The sequence below is a fragment of the Microcebus murinus genome, chromosome 8, assembly GCF_040939455.1.
Source record: "Microcebus murinus isolate Inina chromosome 8, M.murinus_Inina_mat1.0, whole genome shotgun sequence".
Lineage (NCBI taxonomy): Eukaryota > Metazoa > Chordata > Mammalia > Primates > Cheirogaleidae > Microcebus > Microcebus murinus.
Genome location: NC_134111.1, coordinates 76,141,826 through 76,166,057, shown reverse-complemented (window position 1 = coordinate 76,166,057; position 24,232 = coordinate 76,141,826). Strand labels below are relative to the sequence as shown.

Below are 24,232 nucleotides of genomic sequence, written 5' to 3'. Positions count from 1 at the left end.
GAGCAAAAGTTAAGGTCTCCTAACACGAACCAATGGCAACTAAGGAATACAACTGAAGGCATGGCTCAAGGAACAGGGAGTAATTAATTCATTTCTGGTACCAAAAAGGCAAGGCATGAAGTATATTAGATATGGCAAATTAAAGCATAAAGTGGTAATAATAATAACCATCACTGACATTTATTAAGCACTTACCATCTGCCTGGCACTAGGCTAACCACTTTATATAGATGATCTCACTAATTTGAACAACAACCAATAAGGTAACTATCAGCATGTAAGGTAACTACCAACATAAGTGGACAGAAGAGCAGTCACTAGTAGAGAATGAGAAGGGACAGAAAACCCTGAGGGTTAGTAAATACAAAGAAGCAGAATTCCCATGGCCACACAACCTGAAAAAACAAGTCCTGAATTGATAGGCTACTCACATGCAAAAAAATATCATATTCTAGGCAGTCATAAACTGACTAAATAGTGATTATTTTATTAATGAAGAAAAACTATAATATAAAACATAATTTCTTAAATTCACTAACCATAGAATCACTTAAAATGATCCTTTCAACATTTCAACACCAGTACTATTGTCCTATTCTTTTACCAACATTGTAAATCCCAATTAGTTTGCAGTTCAATCATCAATGTCATTTAAAATCCTAAAGTAGTGCCCACAGGGATTTATCTTTAAAATTATCAGCAGTATAAGCAAACATTAGTATGCTATTCTTATGCTAAGACGATATCATTTTGCGAACTATTTCATTTCAGGTGTTAAACCATAAGTATTATATACTTTCATACATTACTTCAGGGCTTATATAGTGAAAAGTAGGATATCTAAGACAACATCTTAAAGCTGGGGGGATATATGGCTCACCTTAGCAGCTGGAGACTTGTTCATTACTGCTGTCAAAGCCTGAATGGTTGATACAGCCAAACAATCCAACTGTCCCTGAAATGCCTATGGAGGGGTAGGGAAAGTAATAAATTAACAAAGGTGTTCAAGATTTTTACTCTGTTAGGAAACCTTTGTCCTGAAAACCTGAAAAAAAAATAATTACTTAACATGCATTACATTCCTCTTCAATGAAATGGATTTCTGAAACACTAAAACCTGCAAGAAAATTACCTACTTAACAGAAAATAAGCCATGTGTCAAGAAGGATAAAGCAACATTCACTCAGTACATTAAAATGTTCTGAGAAAAAAACACCAAGCTTACCACATGCTTTTTAAAAATAATGGACACTCTCAAGAGGAAGGGAGGGAGATCTATCATTGGAAATGCTATTATGTTTTAATTTCCCTTCAAAAATACACTTGAACTTTCCAGGTTTAAATTCCATTTGCATGTATAAGATAGCTAAAATAATCTTCTTCACCTCATTTCCAAACTCTTTGTTAAAACTGAAACAGTATATGTATACACCAATTAATTATACTTGTAAACAATTATGTGTATCTATTTTTACATAAAATGCAAACTTTGAAGCAGATACATAAAATGACATACATAAGTACTGTCATGTTTTTCAGAAGGCACTTTTTAATGCCAAGAGTTTTAAGAAAAAATAAAAATTAGCTTCATTTTGCCTTTTATTGTTAAGCTTCATCAGATGTGTTAAATTTCAGGGCAGTGCATTTATTGCAGAAACCAAAACTAAAATCAACAATATTAAAAGACAGAAAACAACTGTTATATCAGGCTTAGTCAATCATGAAGCATAGAATGAGGACTAGAAAGTTGTAAAAACAGTCACAAAAATCTTCTTTCAGGAATATATTACTATTATCTGACTGTAGTCACTCCAAAAATAGTATTTTCCTCTCTCCCTCTCAGAAAAACACATTTGAGTACTAGATCTTTGTAGTATTTAGCTAAGCTCTATCACTTTTAGGCAAGTTATTTAATCTAGAATCCTGGTTTTCGTTGATATTGTTTGTTAAATATTGCATAAACATATTATAATATGCACGAAACATTCTGCATACAACAGAATTTCATCCAAACAAATTCTGTCCTAGACTTTATCCAAGAGAAGCAAGCAAAAAAACCTCATGTCACCTACAACTTGGAAGTGTAACATAAGCCTCTAAAAGACTATTACAATCGTTTTATTAATCCATGTAAGTAGGTCTTAAGATAAATACTTACAGAAAAATCTAAAACAGTACTCTGAAATTGATATTTCACATCCAGAATAGAAAACAATAGATTATAATGTCTCTTATTATACCATAGCTCTATTTATAAACCTGGACATTAAAACAAAGTTAATAAAAGATATAATGTAAGTTCTCTCACAAACATTTTAGAAAAGAAAATAGCAAATTAATTTTTATAGGTAGTTTTCTTTCAAACTAAATTATCTAATGTATTGTGAGAAGCAACAAAACTACATATTTTTACTTTATCATACCCATATAGAGTTGGAAAAAAAAATTTTTTTTTTTTTTTGAGACACAGTCTCACTTTTTCCCCAGGCTAGAGTGTCGTGGCATCAGCGTAGTTCACAGCAACCTCAAACTCTTGGGCTCAAGCAATCCTGCCTGAGCCTCCCGAGTAGCTGGAACTACAAGCATACGCCACCATGCCCAGCTAATTTTTTTCTCTATATATTTCTAGTTGGCCAATTAATTTCTTTCTATTTTTAGTAGAGACAGGGTCTCGCTCTTGCTCAGGCTGTTCTTGAACTCCTGAGCTCAAACGATCCGCCCACCTCGGCCTCCCAGAGTGGTAGGATTACAAGCATAAGCCACAGTGCCTGGCTGAGTTGAATTTTTAAAATGGAAAAAAGTCCACTTTTATGCTAAATTAACACTCAAAGCATTCAGCATCTTCTTCCCTTCCTCCAAGATTTGAGTTGTCCATTAAATTATAATCATTACTTGTCAATAAGAAGCAAAGAATCAAGATATTAACAATGACCATACATATTCACAAACAAAGCCCTTAGGTCTCAATGTACCACAGTGCTTAGAAAAGGAAGCCCCCAAAATATGAAGTCACCACCAGGTGGACAGCATTGATATTTGGGATCCCATTCCTGTACTTTATATCTCCTCAAAATAAAAATAAAAAATACACATATAAAAGGAATTCTATTGATTATTTATATCAACCATGAAGATATTTATCTTTTAGATGAAAGCAATTATTATTTCAGTTTTTAAATAATTTTCAAAAGTAATTAATGAATATTAGAATTAGATACTGTTTGTGTATTTTAAGATATAAGAAGAAAAGTACAGGAATAGTTACTCCCATTGACTGATTCTGGACTTCAGCTGAAACAAAATGCAGGCTTTGTAGATACCTGGTCCTCATTCATTTCTGTCAGTAATTTGTTGGCAAGGTCTTTCTCGTTCTTGTCTGCCACCTTATTGTTAGCATTTAAAAATAGCTGTTAAAAACAGAGACAAGAATAATGGAGAAAGAACATTAAATTGTTACCTATAAGCAATAATGAAGATTAAATGGATTCCCATGTCTCTCGAAAATAAATCCAAGAATCCACTTGTGAAGTATATCACACTTTTAGAAATTAAAGATTATTGACTTTTTGTATTATAAACTACTATTAGTTTATATACTATATATTTATCTCTTGGAACTCAAAGTTATGAAAATAAGAAACAACAGCAATAATTTGAATTAGTTAATATTCCTAAATTCTTAAAGAATCAGCAGAGAATGCCTCACGGAAGAGAAGGGAGGCTGCTATTGAGATAGACTAAAGATACTGAAATGAATAATACACAGTAAGAGTCCTATAGTCAAGTAAGTTTGTGAAATCCTATCAAACTAATTTTAGAAAGGGTTCTTTCCAGAAATACCTCTCAGAGTCTCAAATATGCTAGTATGTACTTTCACAAGGGAGGTTAGTGTGCAGCATTTACTGAATTGATCTGACTATACATTTTATTAAAACTTTAGATAACAGTATTCTCCAAAGTCATCAAGGGTGGAGCTTAAGTTATATTAGTTTGTATTCTGCAAAGGGATTACCTTTTTCTGAATTAAATAAACTAGTTAAGTATTTTAGTTTCAGTATATAAAACTCAGCATCCCAAAAGGCCTTGGCCTTAGCTCAGTTTGGGTAAAGAAAAAGATAATTCAAAGAAAAGTAAAAGGGAGGCCAGGCGCAGTGGCTTATGCCTATAATCCTAGCATTTGGGAGGCTAAGATAGGAGGATCACTTGAGGCCAGGAGTTTGAGACTGGCCTGAGCAACATAGCAAGACCCCGTCTCTAAAAGAATTTTTTAAAAATTAGCCATGTGTGGTGATGCACGCCTGTAGTTCCAGGTAATGGGGGGGGGGGGGCTGAGGCAGGAGGATCACTTGCCTAGGAGTTTGAGGTTGTAGTGAGCTATGACACCACTGCACTCTAGCCCAGGCAACAGAGTGAGACCTGTGCCCCCCCACCAAAAAATAGAGTAAAAGGGAGAAAATTTTAGATTTAGATTTATAATGGAACTTTTATAAGAGCATGCTAAGAAGGTTGTTCTTTATGGGAATCATCACAAGTTTTCACTCATGAGCAAAAAATTTTGGAATATATTTATTATTATATGGGTGAATAAATATGCTATCAATGTTTCTACTTTACAATGAGTATGTACTACTTTAGTAATCATAGAATGTTATTTGACCTTGACAGGGCACAAAATTATTTATAAAATTTAATTTAAATTATGCAAAAATATTACATGTTTAGTAAGAACAATGGAAATAAACATAAAATTATTATTTTGGACATTACATAGCATAAAAGTTAAAAACAAAGGCCTTGAAGTCAAAAAGAAACAAACCAAAACTCTGGCTCTGAAACTTCTTGCCTAATCTATCAACTGGTCATTATGAAGGCAACATATGTTATGTGACCTTAGAAGGTACCTAACAGAGTGTGTACATAATAAAGTAAGCAGTTAATAAATAGTAGCCTTTATTCTGGTTGACAGAATTATAGGGATTACCTTTTCTTTTTTATTATTATCTCAATTTTTCTACAATGAACATTTTATACAAAGAACATTTCATTTTTCTTTTATTTTTTTTGTCTTTAAAGTGAGAATTGAGATTAGAAAAGAACATGTCTCAAAAATATGCATGTAATTAAAATTTTTCAATTGGACAATATGTCAAAAAGCTTTTATGAAATATAAAACTAAAAAAAAAGAAATAACCCTCATCAAATGCTTTCCTCGTTTGATTAGCTAAGTCAGTCCTCTACATCTCTGAGTTCTGGATCCATGGATTCCACTAAACTTAGATCAAAAACACTCAAAAAAAAAAAAACCTGCATCTGTATTATACATGTACAGACTTTTTTTTTTTACCTTGTCATCATTCCCTAAACAATACAGCATAATAACTATTTAGGTAGTATTGCATTAGGTATTACAAGTAATCTAGAAATGATTTAAAGTATGTACATAGGTTATATGCAAATACCATGCCATTTTATATAAGTGATAAATCCACATTTGTGGATTTTGGTATCCATGAGAAGTCCTGGAACCAATCCTCCATGGATACTGAGGAATCATGGTACTGGTGGAAAACATTCCAATTTGGTTTGAAAGTAAACCCAGTAAAAGAGAAGCAATGTTTCTATTTATGTGAAGTTGAAATTTCAACTTAACAAAACCAGAGTTCAGGTAACTTGGAGTCAGGTTTACAGACTGTGATAGAAGACAGCATTTCTATGAGAAGCTGAATTGTTTTTCAAAGAATTAAAGGCAAAATCTTGTCATATTAATATCCTTTGACACAAATAGTTAAGAGAGCTCAGAAGCAACAAATGACTTAAATGACCTCAGATATTCCTGAGTGGAATCGAAATAAAACACTTCATGTACTGAAATGCTTCTCATATAAAGAAATTATTAATAGTTCCCAGTTTGACTAACATTAAAGATTTTTTTTTTCTTTTGGGACAGAGTCTTGCTCTGTTGCCCTGGCTAGATTGTAGGCATCATCAGAGTTCACTGCAACCTCAAACTCCTGGGCTCAAGTGATTGATCTTCCAGCCTCAGCCTCCTGAGTAGCTGGGACTACAGGTGTGTACCAGCAGGCCTGGCTGATTTTTTTCTATTTTTGGTAGAGACAGGGTCTCACTCTTGCTCAGGCTGGTCTCGAACTCCTGAGGTCTAACGATCCTCCCACCTAGGTTTCTCAGAATGTTAGGATTATAGGCATGAGCCACTGCACCTGGCCACCTTTAAAGTAGTTAAACAATTGCAAATGATATAATTATAGTTTCAATTCAAGATAAAACTTGACTACATAATTAAATGAAAACACAAATTTATTATAAAAATTCAGTACTAATATGTTCCAATGTGAATTAAAACACAAACAATAACTTATTAAAATCAAAGACAATAATAATAGAGAAATACCTTGCAGTTCTGTAGCAGTCGCAAGAGATGTTCAAAACAATTACTGTTCAGAAAAATAGCCTGAAGAACAGGCCTGTCTGTGCAATCTAACATGGCTGTGATGGTATCTAGGAAAATAAAAACAAATCATCCATGTAAAATGAAAGTTTGGGATCATATGAATATTTAATCATATTTTTAATTTAGGCTTTTTCAGCTAACAAAATGTATTGGGAAATAATAGGGATAAGAATAGAAAACAGGCCGGGGCGCTGTGGCTCACGCCTGTAATCCTAGCTCTTGGGAGGCCGAGGCGGGCGGATTGCTCAAGGTCAGGAGTTCAAAACCAGCCTGAGCAAGAGCGAGACCCCGTCTCTACTATAAATAGAAAGAAATTAATTGGCCAACTGATATATATATAAAAAAAATTAGCCGGGCATGGTGGCGCATGCCTGTAGTCCCAGCTACCCGGGAGGCTGAGGCAGAAGGATCACTCGAGCCCAGGAGTTTGAGGTTGCTGTGAGCTAGGCTGACGCCACGGCACTCACTCTAGCCTGGGCAACAAAGCGAGACTCTGTCTCAAAAAAAAAAAAAAAAAGAATAGAAAACAAATTCTGTAATTATCACTTGATAAGAAAAGTGAAAAATTTTATACTTTATTATTTAAAATATTTAAATTTTATATGAGTGATATCTATTTTCCAGAGACTTATTTAGTTGTTCTTCCATCATAAGTCTCGTCTAAGTGCCCAATTTGGTTTTTTTTTTTCTGCTTTTTTATGAGACAGAGTCTCGCTTTGTTGCCCAGGCTAGAGTGAGTGCCCTGGCATCAGCCTAGCTCACAACAACCTCAAACTCCTGGGCTCAAGCAATCCTACTGTCTCAGCCTCCTGAGAGGCTGGGACTACAGGCATGCGCCACCATGCCTGGCTAATTTTTTCTATATATATTAGTTGGCCAATTAATTTCTTTCTATTTATAGTAGAGATGGGGTCTCGCTCTTGCTCAGCCTGGTTTTGAACTCCTGACCTCGAACAATCCGCATGCCTCGGCCACCCAGAGTGCTAGGATTACAGGCGTGAGCCATTGCGCCCGGCCCCCAATTTTTTATTAATAAACAACAACTGGTTTTGTTTGGCAACATAGTCTCATTTATATACTATAAAATTAACATATGGCCATTATGAAAATTAGACTTCAATTAATCCATTTATGACAATGTTTTGCTCCTGTTTCCTACTGAAGGGATACCACTATTCAGAAATCAAATGGACATCCATCCATTCAATATAGACTTAAACTTACTTACAAACTTAAAATTTATAATAATTATAAAACATGGCATGTCATATAAAATAAAAACTACATAAGACAAATCTTATAAGACAAAATTTTCCTAAAGAAATAAATGTTGTAATGGATCATTTTCAACAAGATTTTGATGTCCAATATGTTTAAATTGACACCGCACACACACACATAAACATAGAAAAGCATTTTTATCTCTTTAGAAGCTATACACCAAAGCATTAATGTTGTTTATGTCTGGGTGGTAAGATACTATTATTTTCTTTTTACTTATCTGAATTTCCTGGTTAGCTGTAATGAAAATATTTTATTTCTATATTAAGTAACTATGTGTTAATAATATTTGCATTTAATGATAACATGGGAATACAACAAGAAATTATGTATGTTGGTGAGGGAACTTGCAAAGCAGAGTGAGATGTAAGCACAGAGTGACACAAAACAACCAAAACAAAGAGAGAGAAAAAGAAACAGACATACACACAGAGGATCTGACAAAGAACAAAAATAAAAAGGGGCCCTCCAGAGGAAGGGCAGATGTTGAAGCGACCTCTACAAAGATGTTATAGAGACACACATAGAATTGATTGTATGTGACTTTTTGCCATAGGTTATTACAAATGGCACTTTCTGAAAATTTACTTTTCCTACAATTTCAAAGTCATAGCTGACTTTCTTTTTAATACTGATGCATTTAGTGGACTACCCTTTCAGAAAAGAATATAGAGACATGACTGTCATAGAAATAAAACACTTCATGTACTGAAATGCTTCTCATACAAAGAAATTATTAATAGTTCCCAGTTTGACTAACATTAAAGTTTTTTTTTTTCTTTTGAGACAGAGTCTTGCTCTGTTGCCCTTGCTAGAGTGCAGGCACCATCAGAGTTCACTGCAACCTCAAACTCCTGGGCTCAAGTGATTGATCCTCCAGCCTCAGCCTCCCGAGCAGCTGGGACTACAGGTGTGTGCTACCAGGCCTGGCTGATTTTGTTTTGTTAAAACAAAGATGTTGCTGGGTGCGGTGGCTCACGCCTGTAATCCTAGCATTCTGGGAGGCTAAGGCGGACAGATTGTTCGAGGTCAGGAGTTCGAAACCAGCCTGAGCAAGAGCGAGACCCCCATCTCTACTATAAATAGAAAGAAATTAATTGGCCAACTAATATTTATATAGAAAAAATTAGCCAGGCATGGTGGCGCATGCCTATAGTCCCAGCTACTAGGAGGTTGAGGCAGTAGGACTGCTTGAGCCCAGGAGTTTGAGGTTGCTGTGAGCTACGCTGACACCATGACACTCACTGTAGCCTGGGCAACAAAATGAGACCCTGTCTCAAAAAAAAAAAAAAAAAAAAAAAAAAAAAGATGTTAGACAAAACAAAATGATTCTATGTTAATTATTTAAAAGTCAAAATCTAGGCCGGGCGCGGTGGCTCACGCCTGTAATCCTAGCTCTTGGGAGGCCGAGGCGGGCGGATTGCTCAAGGTCAGGAGTTCAAAACCAGCCTGAGCAAGAGCGAGACCCCGTCTCTACTATAAATAGAAAGAAATTAATTGGCCAACTGATATATATATAAAAAATTAGCCGGGCATGGTGGCGCATGCCTGTAGTTCCAGCTACTCGGGAGGCTGAGGCAGAAGGATCGCTCGAGCCCAGGAGTTTGAGGTTGCTGTGAGCTAGGCTGACGCCACGGCACTCACTTTAGCCTGGACAACAAACCGAGACTCTGTCTCAAAAAAAAAAAAAAAAAAAAAAGTCAAAATCTAAACAGTCACACAATAGCTGAATTAAACGATCAATATTTTCCACACGATGGCCTTGTATTTCAAAAGAAAGTGAAAAATATGAAAGCAAAAATTAGACTCAGAGAAATGTAATACTTACTCAGCATTTTGATCTGTAGAGCTATGAATCGGCTTTCCCACTGTCTGGACCTTCTTTGATTAGGTAAAGCTGAATGATCTGAATTTAGCAATTTAAAATAGTTCTCCAGAATAGTGCTGGTTTCCACTTGACGCTGGTCAGAGCTGCTACTGAGAAGGATATGTACCACTTCGGTAAGGCACTTGAGAGTTAGTTCTACCTTCCTACCCACTTCTTCAGGATCTCCATCCTCCCAAGAATCACAATCTGCTAAAACTCGCATAAGAACTTCCATGGTGGCTGGAGAAATTGCTTGCAAAGCATTCCTCTGAAATATTAAAGACAACAAAAATGAAACCCAAGCCTAATTGAAGGTCTGTAAGTTTGTAAGAAAGAGAATTTAATAAATCTGCAGACAAGTTTTTCTTTTAATAAATCAACATATATAAGAATGTTTAAAAAAAAAAAAAGAAGAATGTTTAACAAATAATTTGACAGGCACCACTAGTGGTTTATACATTTTAAGCATTCCCTTCCTCAGAAAACTCACTTTCCACCCTTCCTTACAGGTAAGGATAGCCATGTAATATAGTTCTAGTAAAGAATATTTGGCAGTAGACTATGAACAGGGTATTACTCTACAAATAAAAAGAGAAGGACTCTTTATCCTTGGCCTTTTCACCTTATTCCTGTTGCCTCGAATGCAAACATAATGCCTGGAGGCCCCTTTATATCATGAGGAGATAAGCCCAAGAATTAAAGTAGCAGGCTACAAAGGCAGAACAAGAATATCAAAGGACCTTAGTCCTTGAAGTTATCATTGAGCTGCTGTACCAGCCCAGACCTGCCTACATTTGGATTTCTTAAGCAAGAACAAAACAATAATCCCAAATTGTTTACATCTCTCTTGGATCTGATTCTATAAACATATTTCTGAAAGCTAAGTACACTAAGTAACACACTATTTGGTAGCTATATTGAGGTGACCAGTAAAACTTGGAAATAAACAAACATATGTATTGCCCTAAATTGTTAAATGGAAGCATAATGAAACAGAACATAGTTACAGAAAATCATCTGAAAGTAATAGCACTTAGGCCATTAAGACTTGTTTTATCAAGTTATCAACATATTAAATAATGTCAATAATAATAAGTATTATTACAGAAGAAACTGCTGATGGCCCACCTAATAATCAATCTCTCCCACCTTCCTTATTAATAGAAAACCCTGATGTTTTCCTGGACACATGGGTATCCAGAATAAAGATCACATTTCCTAAACTCTCCTGCTGCCAAGGAGGCTGAGGAAGCAAGTTTTATCAAACTTTATATATGGACATATTTGCCTTCTCTGCAGTCATATGACCAAGAGCTTGGCAAATGAGATAAAAAAGGCAGCAAATGTCAGCTTTTCAGCATCTCTTTAAAAGACAGTTGGCACATGCCATTTGTCTACTTCTTCTTCATTACCCCCTCTATCTTTATGCCCCAAATGCAAACATGATAGCCAGAATTTTATTTCATTTATTTATTTATTTATATTTTTTTTGAGACAGAGTCTCACTCTGCTGCCTAGGCTAGAGTACCATGACATCACCCTAGCTCACAGCAACTTCAAACTCCTGGGCTCAAGCAATCCTCCTGCCTCAGCCTCCAGAGGAGCTGGAACTACAGGCATGTGCCACCATGCCCAGCTAATTTTTTCTATATATATTTTTAGTATATATATTTTTCTGTTCTTTTTGACAAGATCATTCTTACACTTATAGATATTCAATTCATCTAACTACCCTTGTACTGATGCCATATTCAACAAATAATTTTCTGCCTTTGATATTACTCTAACTATATGTCCTGATCACAAGGATTTTGAGTATTTTTAGCACATAAAATATTAAATTGGGTTTCCAGTATCTTGATTTTCATGTTAGTTTTCATTACAGAGGTCTCTTGGGGCTTGATTATTCCTGGGCACTAAAAAAAACAAATCTCTGTGTTTAAAAAAAAAGAAAGGATCCAGTCAGCTTTTACATTAGTTAATAACAATGCCACTTCCATTTTCATTCATGTGCATTAATTAATTCTTTTTAGCAGCAGTGGAGAAATAATAGAAATGGGAGATAATGACCCAAAAGAAGGATATCAGCTATTATAGGAAAGTGATTAAGCAAACATAAAACACAGATAGCCAAGTAGAAATTGTGGCTGGTACCAAAAAAGGGATAGAATCAATAAAACAAAATAGAAGGAAATTTCAGCAACACTCTAGAAGCTAACAGGGTACTAGGGTAAGAGCAAATAAAAATACTGTTTAAAAAATGCCCATGGATTCATAAGTCCTTACTCTGAAAAAAAAAAGAAAAATGCCCATTGAGCACAAGGGCCATTCAACGAAAAAATGATAACACAGAGAGAAAACAAAGTAAAGACAAGGAGGAAAAGGGATTGCAGCAGTACTAACATGTAGGAAACTCTTAATCTCATGATGGTATTTACAAGATTAATACTCAGGAAAATATATCTAAACTGGGCACATTAAAAAAAAGAATTACCCAAATACATAGTCATCTGCTTATGAAGCACACTTGAAAAATGAATATTACACTCTTAAATCTCCAAACAGAACAGGAAATGAAAAATAAATTATCAAAAAATAGCAACTGCCTATGCTATAATATTAAAATTTCCCTACTACTATAAGATAAAAAAGAGCTTCATAAAAGGCTCTTGAACTCAAATAAATGTCTAAGTATTAACTTTCATGATGACTTCCAGAACACGGACAAGAATTTCTTCCTAATGCCCAAAATGATAAGGTGATACGCCTAGTGTATTATTGGTATAATTTTATATCTTTAAATAAAATTAAAGCTTTTAAAAATATAAGTTTCTAAGTTTTTAAATAAAACTGTAATTTTTAAATGAAACTGTAACTTAAACACATAATTTAAACACAATATAAACGACATAGTACACTGATGTTAGTAAGAGAATGTTTCATGTGAAAGAAAAAGCTATTAATTAAAAAAAGGAAGATAAGAACTTTCAATCTAAGAGAGAAAGGAAGAGATAGAGAAAGAGAGGGAATTAATGGACTTTGAAACTTGGATGGAAAAAGGTGTATCTTTATTTCCACTAATCTCTAACTGAAATTTAGTATTTCTTTCAAATTTAAATGTAAGCAACAAAGCACAGTAGTATAAGTAATATTTGTAATTTTTGTCACCAATAAAAATCATATGTATGTTCATATAGTTGTTGCATCTCTCAAAACATCATTATGCTCATCTCTTTTTAAAAATGACATTAGATTAGCCTTGCTGCTACATCTTTTTAATTAATGTGTCATAGAGAAGCACATATTAATATGTCACAGGTTTATTAATATTTTAGTAACTGCATTTTAGTATAGTTCGTTTCCTTTGTATTTTATTTCAGGCATTTAAAAACATTCTGACAAGAGGCTTTATCAGACTGCCGAAAGAGTCTGTGTTACATAAAGTACAAAATGTGTTACGAATCTCTGATCTAAACTGTGGTTTAAGGAAACATGTAGAATGTTCTTTCTTGACTATAATTCTATTATTAACTAGAAGTTATACTCGAAGTTTATGACAGACAGCATTTAAGATGCTTAACGTAAAAAAAACTACTAGAAATTCTTTCTTGTAGTCAACCCAACTGCTACAGTTTGATTTCATCTGGCCTGACAGGGTTGACTTCCTCCATACTAAAAAGTAAAAACTAGTAGCTGAAAGCCAACACAAATAAGACTTATAAAATAAAAAATTATTAAATCTTGTTATTTATCCAGTAATTTTATTGTCAATGCTAAAATTATTACTTAGGTTTTTGAGAAGATAACAAAAGAAATAAGTAAGTAGATTAGTTTAAAACAAAATAGAAACATAAAAATAAGTGTATGGTTCATGAAGTTATAAAAAGACAAAGAATACATTAAATAATCAACCAAAAGCTTTTTGGATTGTTAACTATTATATATTAACTTTCAATGCTTTCCTCACCTGCCCACCGGCTACAATGGCTCCAAAAAGATGCAATAAGCAACACTTAAGACTTTCCTTGAGATGTTCACTTTCCTGAAAACATTCTGTAAATACAATACACAAATAAATAAATAAATAAGATTTCTCTTTCACAATATGATTTATTTCTAAGGAATGTTTGATACAAACATAAAGAACTACTTGTGAAAAGGCTAAAATATGTTCAAGAAAGCCTAATATAAATTTTGTCTTAGAAAAACAGAAACCATCTGTCAGGGGGCACTTTAGGGTACTCAATGTTATCTCATTTAGTTCTCATAATAGTCCATATAAGGATGATATTTTGCCCCCATGTATAACTGAGCAAATGGAAGGTCAGAACTTAATCTCTTGCCTGGTTACTAAGTAACAGCACTAGAAATTAACCGAAACCTGACATAAAATTAGATGCCTCTTTAGTACGACTGCCTCTTACTAGTATAACTGACTACATCTAGTCAATTATAAAATGAAAGAGTTGGACAAAAAGATTTCCTGGTTCCACTCTAGGGCCAATATTCTAAATTCTGGTGCCAAGAGTAACCTTTATCTTAACATTATAAATTATTTTATTGTTTTTAAAAGGTTATACATACACATGACAAAAAAAGTTTAAAAAGCATAAAAGAGCTGGCAAGAAAAAGTAAGTCTCCCTCTGACTTATTCCTCAATCGACCACACTATCTCTGCCTTCAGAAAAGGAAAAAGCTAAATATATATTCCTACATCATGTTTTGTTTATTAACTTAATACATTCTGGATATTATTACATTTTTACAGATACATCTGTTTTATTTATTTTTATATCTACAGAGTATATACTACCACAATGAGGTATCCACACTTAACCTGCTGATAAATGTTATACTGTCCTCTTCTGATGCTAATAATTCCATAATGAATATCCTTTTGCATACATCATTTCACACTTAAACAAAACTATAACAATAAAATTATTTCCAATTTTATACACAATAAATGTCACCAAAAAGAAACAACTTTGAGGTTAAATGAACTGATTGAAATTTATAATTTAAAAATTAAGTCATTCCAGCTATGTCAGAATAACTGGCACTACCCATGACTTCCAGCTATGAACAACTAGAAAACTGGACAAAAGAGGTTCCATAAATAAGGTCACAGAATTGTGATACACAAGAGAAGGAAAACAAAGTGAGCCCAAGGATCACACCTCAGATTCCTGTTTGGAGATACTTTCTGGACTTTTGCACAGAAAAAAAGAAACCTAAAAGAACGTGGCTATTTATTCAGTTCGGGAGCCAAAAATCAATATTTGCAGAGGCCTAGGCAATTGAAATCTGTGAAGTAGTGTACTGGAATGGATAAAGCCACACAGAGAAAGTGCTCCAGAAATATGCAAACAGCTCACTTTGTGTCTCAGTATCAACTCACACATGCTAGTATGACATCTCACAAGATAGGCCCAAAAAACTACAAAGAACCTGTAAGCTGAATAATTCAATGATTTCACACAGAGCTAGAAGATGATAGCATCTAATTCAGTCACAGTAGACACACAGAAAGGTAATACACATAAAGGATGTAAAAATATATACTATGTAAACTCTAACCATAAAATTGCTGGGGAGGTTACATAAATTCACATCTGACAAAATAAGGCAAGGAATATTACAGTGGGTAGAGAGGAATATTTAATTATCAAAAATAGGCCATGAAAATAAGAATCAGCAAATTTAAATTGATTAAAGTCATAAAGAATATGTTCTCTCACCATAGTGGACTTACAAAGTAATGAAAAAGGAAGGCTGGGCATGGTGGTTCACCCCTGTAATCCTAGCACTTTGGGAGGCCAAGGCAGGAGGATTTCTTGAGCCCAGGACTTAGAAACCAGTCTGAGTAACATAGTGAGATCCCATGAACACCACACACACACACACACAAAAATTGGTGGGGTGTGGCAGCATGAGCCTGTAGTCCTAGCTACTGAGGAGGAGGCTGAGGCAGGAGGGTCACTTAAGCCCAAGAGATTGAGGTTGCAATGAGCTAGGATGATACCATTGCACTCTAGCCCAGTCCACAGAGCAATAACCTACCTCCAAAAAAAAAGTGTTAAAAAAAAAAAAAAAAGGCTGGGTGAGGTGGCTCATGCCTATAATCCTAGCACTCTGGGAGGCCGAGGCAGGAGGATTGCTTGAGGTCAGGAGCTCAAGACCAGCTTAGCAACAGAGAGACCTTGTCTCTACTAAAGATAGAAAAATTAGCCAGGCGTGGTGGCACACACATGTAATCCCAGCTACTTGGGAGGCTGAGGCAGGAGAATTGCTTAAGCCCAAGAGTTTGAAGGTTGCCGTGAGCTAAGGCTGACACAGTAGCACTCTAGCCCAGGTGCCAGAGCAAGACTCCTTCTCAAAAAAAAAAAAAAGTAATGATAAAAAGATACCTGGAGACTCTTTTCATGAAGATGGCACTGAAAGCAAAGGATCCCCTGGTTCTCCCAAAGCTGAAGCCAAATCAAAGGCTTTGAAGGCTAAGCAGTCAGTGCTGAGGCATCCACAGACACAAAATAAAAAGATCTGAACATCATCCACATCTGGTGGCCTAAGACACTGTGGCTCCAAAGGTAGCCTAAATCTCCCTGGAAGAATACCCACAGAAGAAACAAGCTTGACTGCTGTGCCATCACCAAAATCCCCTTAGCCACCAAGCCAGCCATGAAAAAGACAAAAGACAACACACTTGTGTTCACTGTGGGTGTCAAGGCCAAGAAGCACCAGATGAAACAGGCTCCAAAGCTTGGCTGGGTGTGGTGGCTCATGCCTGTAATCCTAGCCCTCTGGAAGGATTGCTCAAGGTCAGGAGTACGAAACCAGCCTGAGCAAGAGCAAGACCCCGTCTCTACTAAAAATAGAAAGAAATTAATTAGCCAACTAAAAAAATACATAGAAACAATTAGCCAGGCATGGTGGCGCGTGCCTGTAGTCCTAGCTACTCGGGAGGCTGAGGCAGAAGGATCACTTGAGCCCAGGAGTTTGAGGTTGCTGCGAGCTAGGCTGACGCCATGGCACTCTAGCCTGGGCAACAGAGTGAGACTCTGACTCAAAAAAAACAAAAGATCTGTTTGCTGCTTCTGGTAAAAAAAAAAAAAAAAAGAAAGAAAAAGAAAAAAGCTCTATTACAGTGATGTGGCCAAGGTCAACACCCTGATTAAGCCCAATGGAAAAAAGAAGGCATATATATATGTTCGACTGGCTCCTAACTATGATGCTTTGGATATAGCCAACAAAACTGGGACCATCTAAACTGAGTCCAGCCAGCTAACTCTAAACATAAATTTTTTCACCATAAGGAAAAAAAGGATCTAGAAACTCCCCAAACATTTACAGATTAAACAACACATTTCCTTTTTTCTTGAATTAAATTATTTTAATTGACAAATACAAATTATATATATTAATATTTATGGTATACAACATGATGTTTTGAAATATGTAAACATTGTGGATTGTCTAAATCAAACTTACACGCTTAACATTTTTTTGTGGTGAAAACACTTAAAAACTGCTCCTAGGCTCAAGCAATGCTCCTGCCTCAGCCTCCCAAGTAGCTAGGACTACAGATGTGGACCACCATGCCCAGCTAAATTTTAAAAAAAATTTTATTTTAGAGACAGGGTCTCGAACTAGACTGCCAGGTTGATCTTGAACTCAGGTAATCTTCCTGCCTCAGCCTACCAAAGCACTTAGATTACAGTGGATTCCTTGGAGTCTATAGAACCAGACCAAAATTGTGAACATGTGCTATTTTTCAAGGAAAGGGAAGAATAACACCACAGACCCAGGGGACAAGTCTGTTTCCTCCTCCTCCTTAGGTTTCAAAGAGTTTGATAACCTCTCAGGTTTCAGTGTGCCAGGATGACCCCACCCAGTGCTTCAGGGCCAGGGCTGCCCTCACAGACAGCCATGTGGGCAAGCCTAAAGAGAAAGCAGAGCACAAGGGGTAGGGATGACCGGCAGAGGCAAAAGGGGTGATAGTAGCATCCTAGTGGGCCTGGGGATTATTCTCAAGCTTTAAAGTCTACTGGAATTTGTCTTACTAGGTTTTGGACTGGCCTGGGACCTGTCACCGCTTTCTTCCTTATTTCTCTCTTTTGGAATAGGAATACTAATTCTATGCCTAACCCACTATTATATTTTGGATGCACATGACTTCTCTGGTTTCACAGGTTCACAGCTAGCGAGGAATTTTGACTCAGGATGAGTTGTAACCGAGTCTCACCCATATCTAATTTAGATGACATTTAGATAAGACTTTGGACTTTAGGGTTTACAGAGCTGATGTTAGAATGAGTTAAGACACTTGGGACTGTTGAGATGGAATAAATGTATTTTGCATATGATAAGTACATAAATTTTGGAGGGCTATGGATGGAATGGTATGGACTAAATTATGCCCCCACCCCAATTCATATGTTGAAGCCCTAACATCCCCAATCATGTGACTGCAGTAGAGATACAGCCTTTAAGGAGGTGACTAAAGTTAAATGAGGCCAAAAAAGTAGAGCCTGATCCAATAGAACTGATGCCCTTGTAAGAAGTGATAGAGACTAGTCTCTTTCCAACATGTGAGGACATAGCAAGAAGGTGACTCTCTGCAAGCCACAAAGAGATCTCTCACCAGAAACTAAACCCTGCTAGAAACGTGGTCTTGGACTATCCAGCCCTCAGAACTGTGAGAAAATAAATTTCTGTTATTTAAGCCACCCAGTCTATAGTATTTTGTTATGGAAGCCCAAGCAAAGTAAGACAATTATCCTATTATAAACCACACAAGATATAACAAGGAAAAAACACCCTACAAACCCATATTTTGCTTGAACACAGATACAAAAATCTTTAATAAAATGTTTGCAAATCAAATGAAGTATTACGTAAAAAGAATAATATAATCATATAATCATGACCAAAGGTATGCTAGGCCAGGAATGCAATGTTAGCTTAACATTCAAAAATCAATCTTTGTATTTTACCAATTAACACACTAAAGGTTAAACAAATCATCTCAAATAGATGTAGTAGAAGTATGTGAAAAAAGTCAATATCCATTCCATAATAAAAACTATTGGCCAAATAGCATTAGAATAAAGCTTCTTCTACTTAATAAAGGGCATCTATTTAAAAAATCTACCACTAACATCATACTGAATGGTGAAAGACTGAATTTTTTCCCCTCTACATGTGGGAACAAGACATGAATATCTTCTCTTACCACTTCTATTTAACAGTATAAAATAGCATATAGTTTGGAAAGAAAAAAGTAAAACTGTCTTTTTTGCAGACATGATTGTATACATGTAAAACCCTAAAGAATAACATTAGGGCTATTAAGATTCATAAGTGAATTTAGCAAAGTCAGAATCAGAGCAAGAATAATCAGAGTAAAAAAAACTAGAGGAGTTACTTACGATAAAAGAAAGGGATGAACTCCACTGTGAGAGAAGCTGGTTTATATTTCTGTCTGCTCTTTTCCACAGTACTAAGGATTCGCCTATCATTAAAAAGAAGTTAATAACAAATTATGACATGGGCAAACAGAGATGGCATAATTACAAAGACAATTATAAAACAAATATAATATTTTACTTTTGATTTGTATATTGAACAACACATCTCCAGGACTGGCATAATCCTGAAAAAGAAGTCTAGCCAATAACTTAAATGCTCATCAATTAAAGGATTTCTTCTTTTGAATTACAAAACATAGTAGCTAGGATAAGTTCTCCAAATAACTGGAAATTGAAAAAGGAACTAGTCCTTAAAATTTCCAATTTGTGAAAGAATTTGTTCAGCAATACTGCTAAACTGACAGCTAAGGCTAGTAGCTTTTTATTACAATAAAACTGAAAATTTATCAGAAATCACATTACTCTGCCACTTTCTGAAATTTCGTCTGGAACAATGAGTCCATACCATTAACTGCTTTTGTCTTAAGGATATAGATCCAGTATGAGCTGGCATTATTTTTGTTTTTAAGGAAAATTCCAGTAGTTTTGAGAGACATGATGATTTCTACAGACTTCCATAAGGCTAACACAAATTTCATGTGCTTTTACCAAGAACATTTCATCGCAACACAAAATGAATTTCTTACACGGGCACGGTGGTGTGGAAATTGGAGAATAAAGGGTATTATTATGATATTCCAACTAGTGAAATGGTAGAAAAATTTTTTTAAAATCACAGACATTTTTATGCCCTGAAAAAGCGCTTAATATTATTAGATAAAGCCAACAAAAATGAAAAACATCTGAAGGACAGCCACATAGAAATCCACTCATCTAAATACGACCTACTGAAAAAGCATTGGTTTAAGATGCCATCTTCTTTCTTTTTTATTTTTTTTGAGACAGAGTCTCACTTTTTTGCCCAGGCTAGAGTGCGTGCCATGGCGTCAGCCTAGCTCACAGCAACCTCAAACTCCTGGGCTCAAGCAATCCTGCTGCCTCAGCCTCCCAAGTAGCTGGGACTACAGGCATGCGCTACCATGTCCGGCTAATTTTTTCTATATATTTTTATTTAGTCAATTAATTTCTTTCTATTTTTAGTAGAGACGGGGTCTCGCAGTTCCTCAGGCTGGTTTTGAACTCCTGACCTTGAGTGATCCATCCGCCTCAGCCTCCCAGCTCAGCCTCCCAGAGTGTTAGGATTACAGGCGTGAGCCACTGCGCCTGGCCTGAACTTGTATTTTTTTTTTTTTTTTTTTAGACAGAGTCTCGCTTTGTTGCCCAGGCTAGAGTGAGTGCCGTGGCGTCAGCCTAGCTCACAGCAACCTCAAACTCCTGGGCTCGAGTGATCCTTCTGCCTCAGCCTCCCGGGTAGCTAGGACTACAGGCATGCGCCACCATGCCCGGCTAATTTTTTATATATATATATCAGTTGGCCAATTAATTTCTTTCTATTTATAGTAGAGACGGGGTCTCGCTCTTGCTCAGGCTGGTTTTGAACTCCTGACCTTGAGCAATCCGCCCGCCTCGGCCTCCCAAGAGCTAGGATTACAGGCGTTGAACTTGTATTTTACGATGCAATTGAATGCTAATAATATAATCGAAATGTTAAAAGCACAATAGCATGAAATAGAGTGTACATATTTTTGTTTGGATAGGATATAACCAATCTATTAGTTAATACCATAATCTATAATATTATCAATGCACTAGGCGGATATAAGTTCATGGAAAAACCTAACTGAAAGTTAAATCACATTTTATCCTTTTAAAATTACTTTTTTACCACATGACTGAATTTTTTACTTGAAACCCCAGTAAATTTTGTATTGTCGTGAAGACATAAAAAGTCTTTGGTAATGGTTTTAATTAAATAGGAATATCTGTTAATGTTCTAAGATGTTATGTTTAGAATTAAAATAAAGGCAGTTATTGTGATCATTTTTATGCCTTCTACACACTAGAAGTAGGCATATTTGCAAAGCATTGCAGTAGCAAATGGCATCTGATATGATTTCTAATGAATCTGGATGTTAGATCTGGATCTTAGAACTCTTTATTCTGCCATCAATGAGTCCAAGTGTGCTTATCCTGTTTGGTTTATTCTATGGTCAATTGGCTTTTCTTCCTAGCTTTGCAATAATTATAAGGAAAGTAATTTGAGTAGCTCAATTATGGTCATTAAGATGGCATCTTGGCTGGGCGCGGTGGCTCACTCCTGTAATCCTAGCACTCTGGGAGGCCGAGGTGGGCGGATCACTCGAGGTCAGGAGTTCAAAACCAGCCTGAGCAAGAGCGAGACCCTGTCTCTACCATAAATAGAAAGAAATTAATTGGCCAACTAATATATATAGAAGAAATTAGCCGGACATGGTGGCGCATGCCTGTAGTCCCAGCTACTTGGGAGGCTGAGGCAGGAGGATTGCTTGAGCTCAGGAGTTTGAGGTTGCTGTGAGCTAGGCTGACGCCATGGCACGCACTCTAGCCTGGGCAAAAAAGTGAGACTCTGTCTCAAAAAAAATAAAAAAAAAAGAAGATGGCATCTTAAACCAATGCTTTTTCAGTAGGTCATATTTAGATGAGTGGATTTCTATGTGGCTGTCCTTCAGATGTTTTTCATTTTTGTTGGCTTTATCTAATAATATTAAGCACCTTTTCAGGGCATAAAAATGTCTGTGATTTTTAAAAAATTTTTCTACCATTTCACTAGTTGGAATATCATAATAATACCCTTTATTCTCTAATCTCCACACCACCGTGCCCGTGTAAGAAATTCATTTTGTGTTGAGTTGAAAAAAAGAAAAACAAAAAAAAACCCAAGTTCAGAGTATATTTAATTATCTAGAAGTGGCATTTATCACTAATTCATTCCCTCCAATGTCATTCTCTAGCTCAGAATTAAATCTGTAGACTTTATATACATCTTTCCAATTGCTTTCATAGAGAAGACTTGCTTTAAAGAATTACATATGACATTCAAGTTTTAAATGAACATTATAATTTATAACACATACCCTGAAATTCTATGTCTCCAATTCCGATATGGATCATATAAACTTTCACAAAATGCCAATGCATGAATCACAAATTCTTCAATAGATGTCTGATCTGCCATTTCTTTCTCTTTTTTTTTGCTTTTTAACTGAGAATAAAGTTAAACATAAAATTAAAGACATATTTCATTAATTATCTAACAATAAATTAAGCTTATTCAAATAAGCCTAACTTACTCTTTTGAGACCAAAAGAGTTATTTAATCATATGGACAGGATATACTCTCTCAAGTTTTAGATATATCCTAGGATACGTTTAAAATACACAGCCAAACAACTTTTGAAAAAATAATGTTTTCAGTAAGAGGAATTTATGATGAATGATAAATACATATAATCACAAACTATGTCATTTAAAAAGCCATTTATAAACCAAATTAATTTTTAACTAAAATAATAAATAACTACTTATCTACTTTTAGATAATATGTATAAGATTTCTGAAATATATATTACCCAACAATGATTTTAATTCTCTTCTCATTGCCTGTTCTGAAAACATTTAACTATCTTAACCATAATATTTAAAAAGTAAAACCTAGTTACTCTCAGTAAAGCAACAAAAAGGAATGTATTAGTTCACACCTACTTGCTGAATATAGAGTGTTGTCATGGTGATGACATGATTAATGTATGAGCAAGTCCCAATTTCTTCCACATTTGATAGATTTCTGTGAATAAAAAAGATTTTTAAATATTTTTTATATATAAAATGGCTAATAAAGTATATGTTTGGGCAGGGTGTGGTGGCTCACTCCTATAATTCTAGCACTTTGGGAGGATCACTTAAGCCAGGAGTTTGAGACCAGGCTGAGCAACACAGAGAGACCCCATCTCTACAAAACATAGAAAAATTAGCTGGGTGTGGTGGCGTGCACCTGTAGTACCAGCTACTTGGGAGGCTGAGGCAGGAGGATCACTTAAGCCCAGCAGTTTGAGGTTGCAGTGAGCTATGATGATACAACTGCCTCTAGCCTGGGCAAACGGAATGAGACCTTGTCTCAAAAAACAAACAAAACAAAAACCAAAATGTATGTTCATGTATTCAGCTTGGATTTTGAAAACACATGTTGGCAAACAAAATGCAAATGACTTTTCTTAAAACATAAAATCAATATGGTTATGGAACTGCTTCCCAACCAAGAATGTGAAATAAATCTCAAGAACCATTTATCTAGTCTAAATAGAGAATGTTTTAAAAGTACATGCTGATTAGCATCCATTTATTATAGAAAAATTGGAAAATATCACAAAGTACAAACAGAAGAGGGAAAAAAGCCCAATATTCTTACAACCCACACATAATAAGAAGATAAGCAACTATTTATATCTAAATTATTTCCTTACAGATTTTTTTTCCTATGCAGATTCTTAGTTTTCTTTTTGTATATACTGTTGCCATTATACAACATGTGTAGTTTATTTTTGGATTATAGTTCCCTTTTAATTTTTCTTGTTTTACTTTTTGGGACAGTGTCTCACTGTGTTGTTTAAGCTGGTCTTAAACTCTTGGGCTCAAGCAATCCTCCTACCTCAGCATCCCAAGTAGCTGGAATTATAGGCTTGTACCACAATGCCCAGCTTACTTCCTCTTTTAGATTTATGTTATATCTCCTCAACTATATATTAAAAAGTCCTTGATAGAAAGGACACCAGCATCTTTACATATTCTAAGAAGGCACAGTATCATGTCCTATTTAAAGAAGTGGATCAATAAGTTTTTGTTGAATAACTAAAATATGGCCTTCATTTTTATTCCATTTTAATAAGACTGAGGTATGACATGTAATATGGTAACATTTATTACATCTAAAATCTTTTTCTTGGCATAATAAAAAAGTTTATTAATTTTCTGTTCTGAGATATTTTGACTTTGCAAAATACTTTCTATCTTAAAATCCAGTAGATGCTAAGATATCTGAAAAAAATTAACTGAATTGACAGACTTCTTAATGTAAGAAGTCAGACTGGCATGACATCTCAGAGAAAACAAAGATAAAGACATAGGTAAAATTAAAAGTCTTAGCAAGAGTTCTACTACTAATAATGGTAAACTAGGACCAATCTTCTCCCTGACAGAAACTGGAAAAGA

At 35.3% G+C, this 24,232-nt stretch overlaps 1 protein-coding gene across 5 annotated transcripts in view; it reads right to left on the bottom strand.

Annotated features, from left to right (window-relative positions):
* Positions 1–24,232, bottom strand: part of NBEAL1 (neurobeachin like 1) — a 164,228-nt gene that overhangs the window by 101,603 nt on the left and 38,393 nt on the right. For 3 of the 5 annotated variants that reach the window (XM_076005822.1, XM_076005821.1, XM_076005825.1), the window contains 8 exons: positions 22,730–22,811; positions 22,102–22,229; positions 19,049–19,131; positions 13,585–13,670; positions 9,579–9,885; positions 6,410–6,516; positions 3,321–3,407; positions 881–964 (listed from right to left, as the gene is read on the bottom strand). In XM_076005822.1, coding sequence (XP_075861937.1) covers positions 881–964; positions 3,321–3,407; positions 6,410–6,516; positions 9,579–9,885; positions 13,585–13,670; positions 19,049–19,131; positions 22,102–22,229; positions 22,730–22,811 — 964 coding nt within the window. The remainder of the gene's footprint in view (positions 1–880; positions 965–3,320; positions 3,408–6,409; positions 6,517–9,578; positions 9,886–13,584; positions 13,671–19,048; positions 19,132–22,101; positions 22,230–22,729; positions 22,812–24,232) is intronic. The other 2 variants (XM_076005824.1, XM_076005823.1) reach the window with 1 other exon arrangement.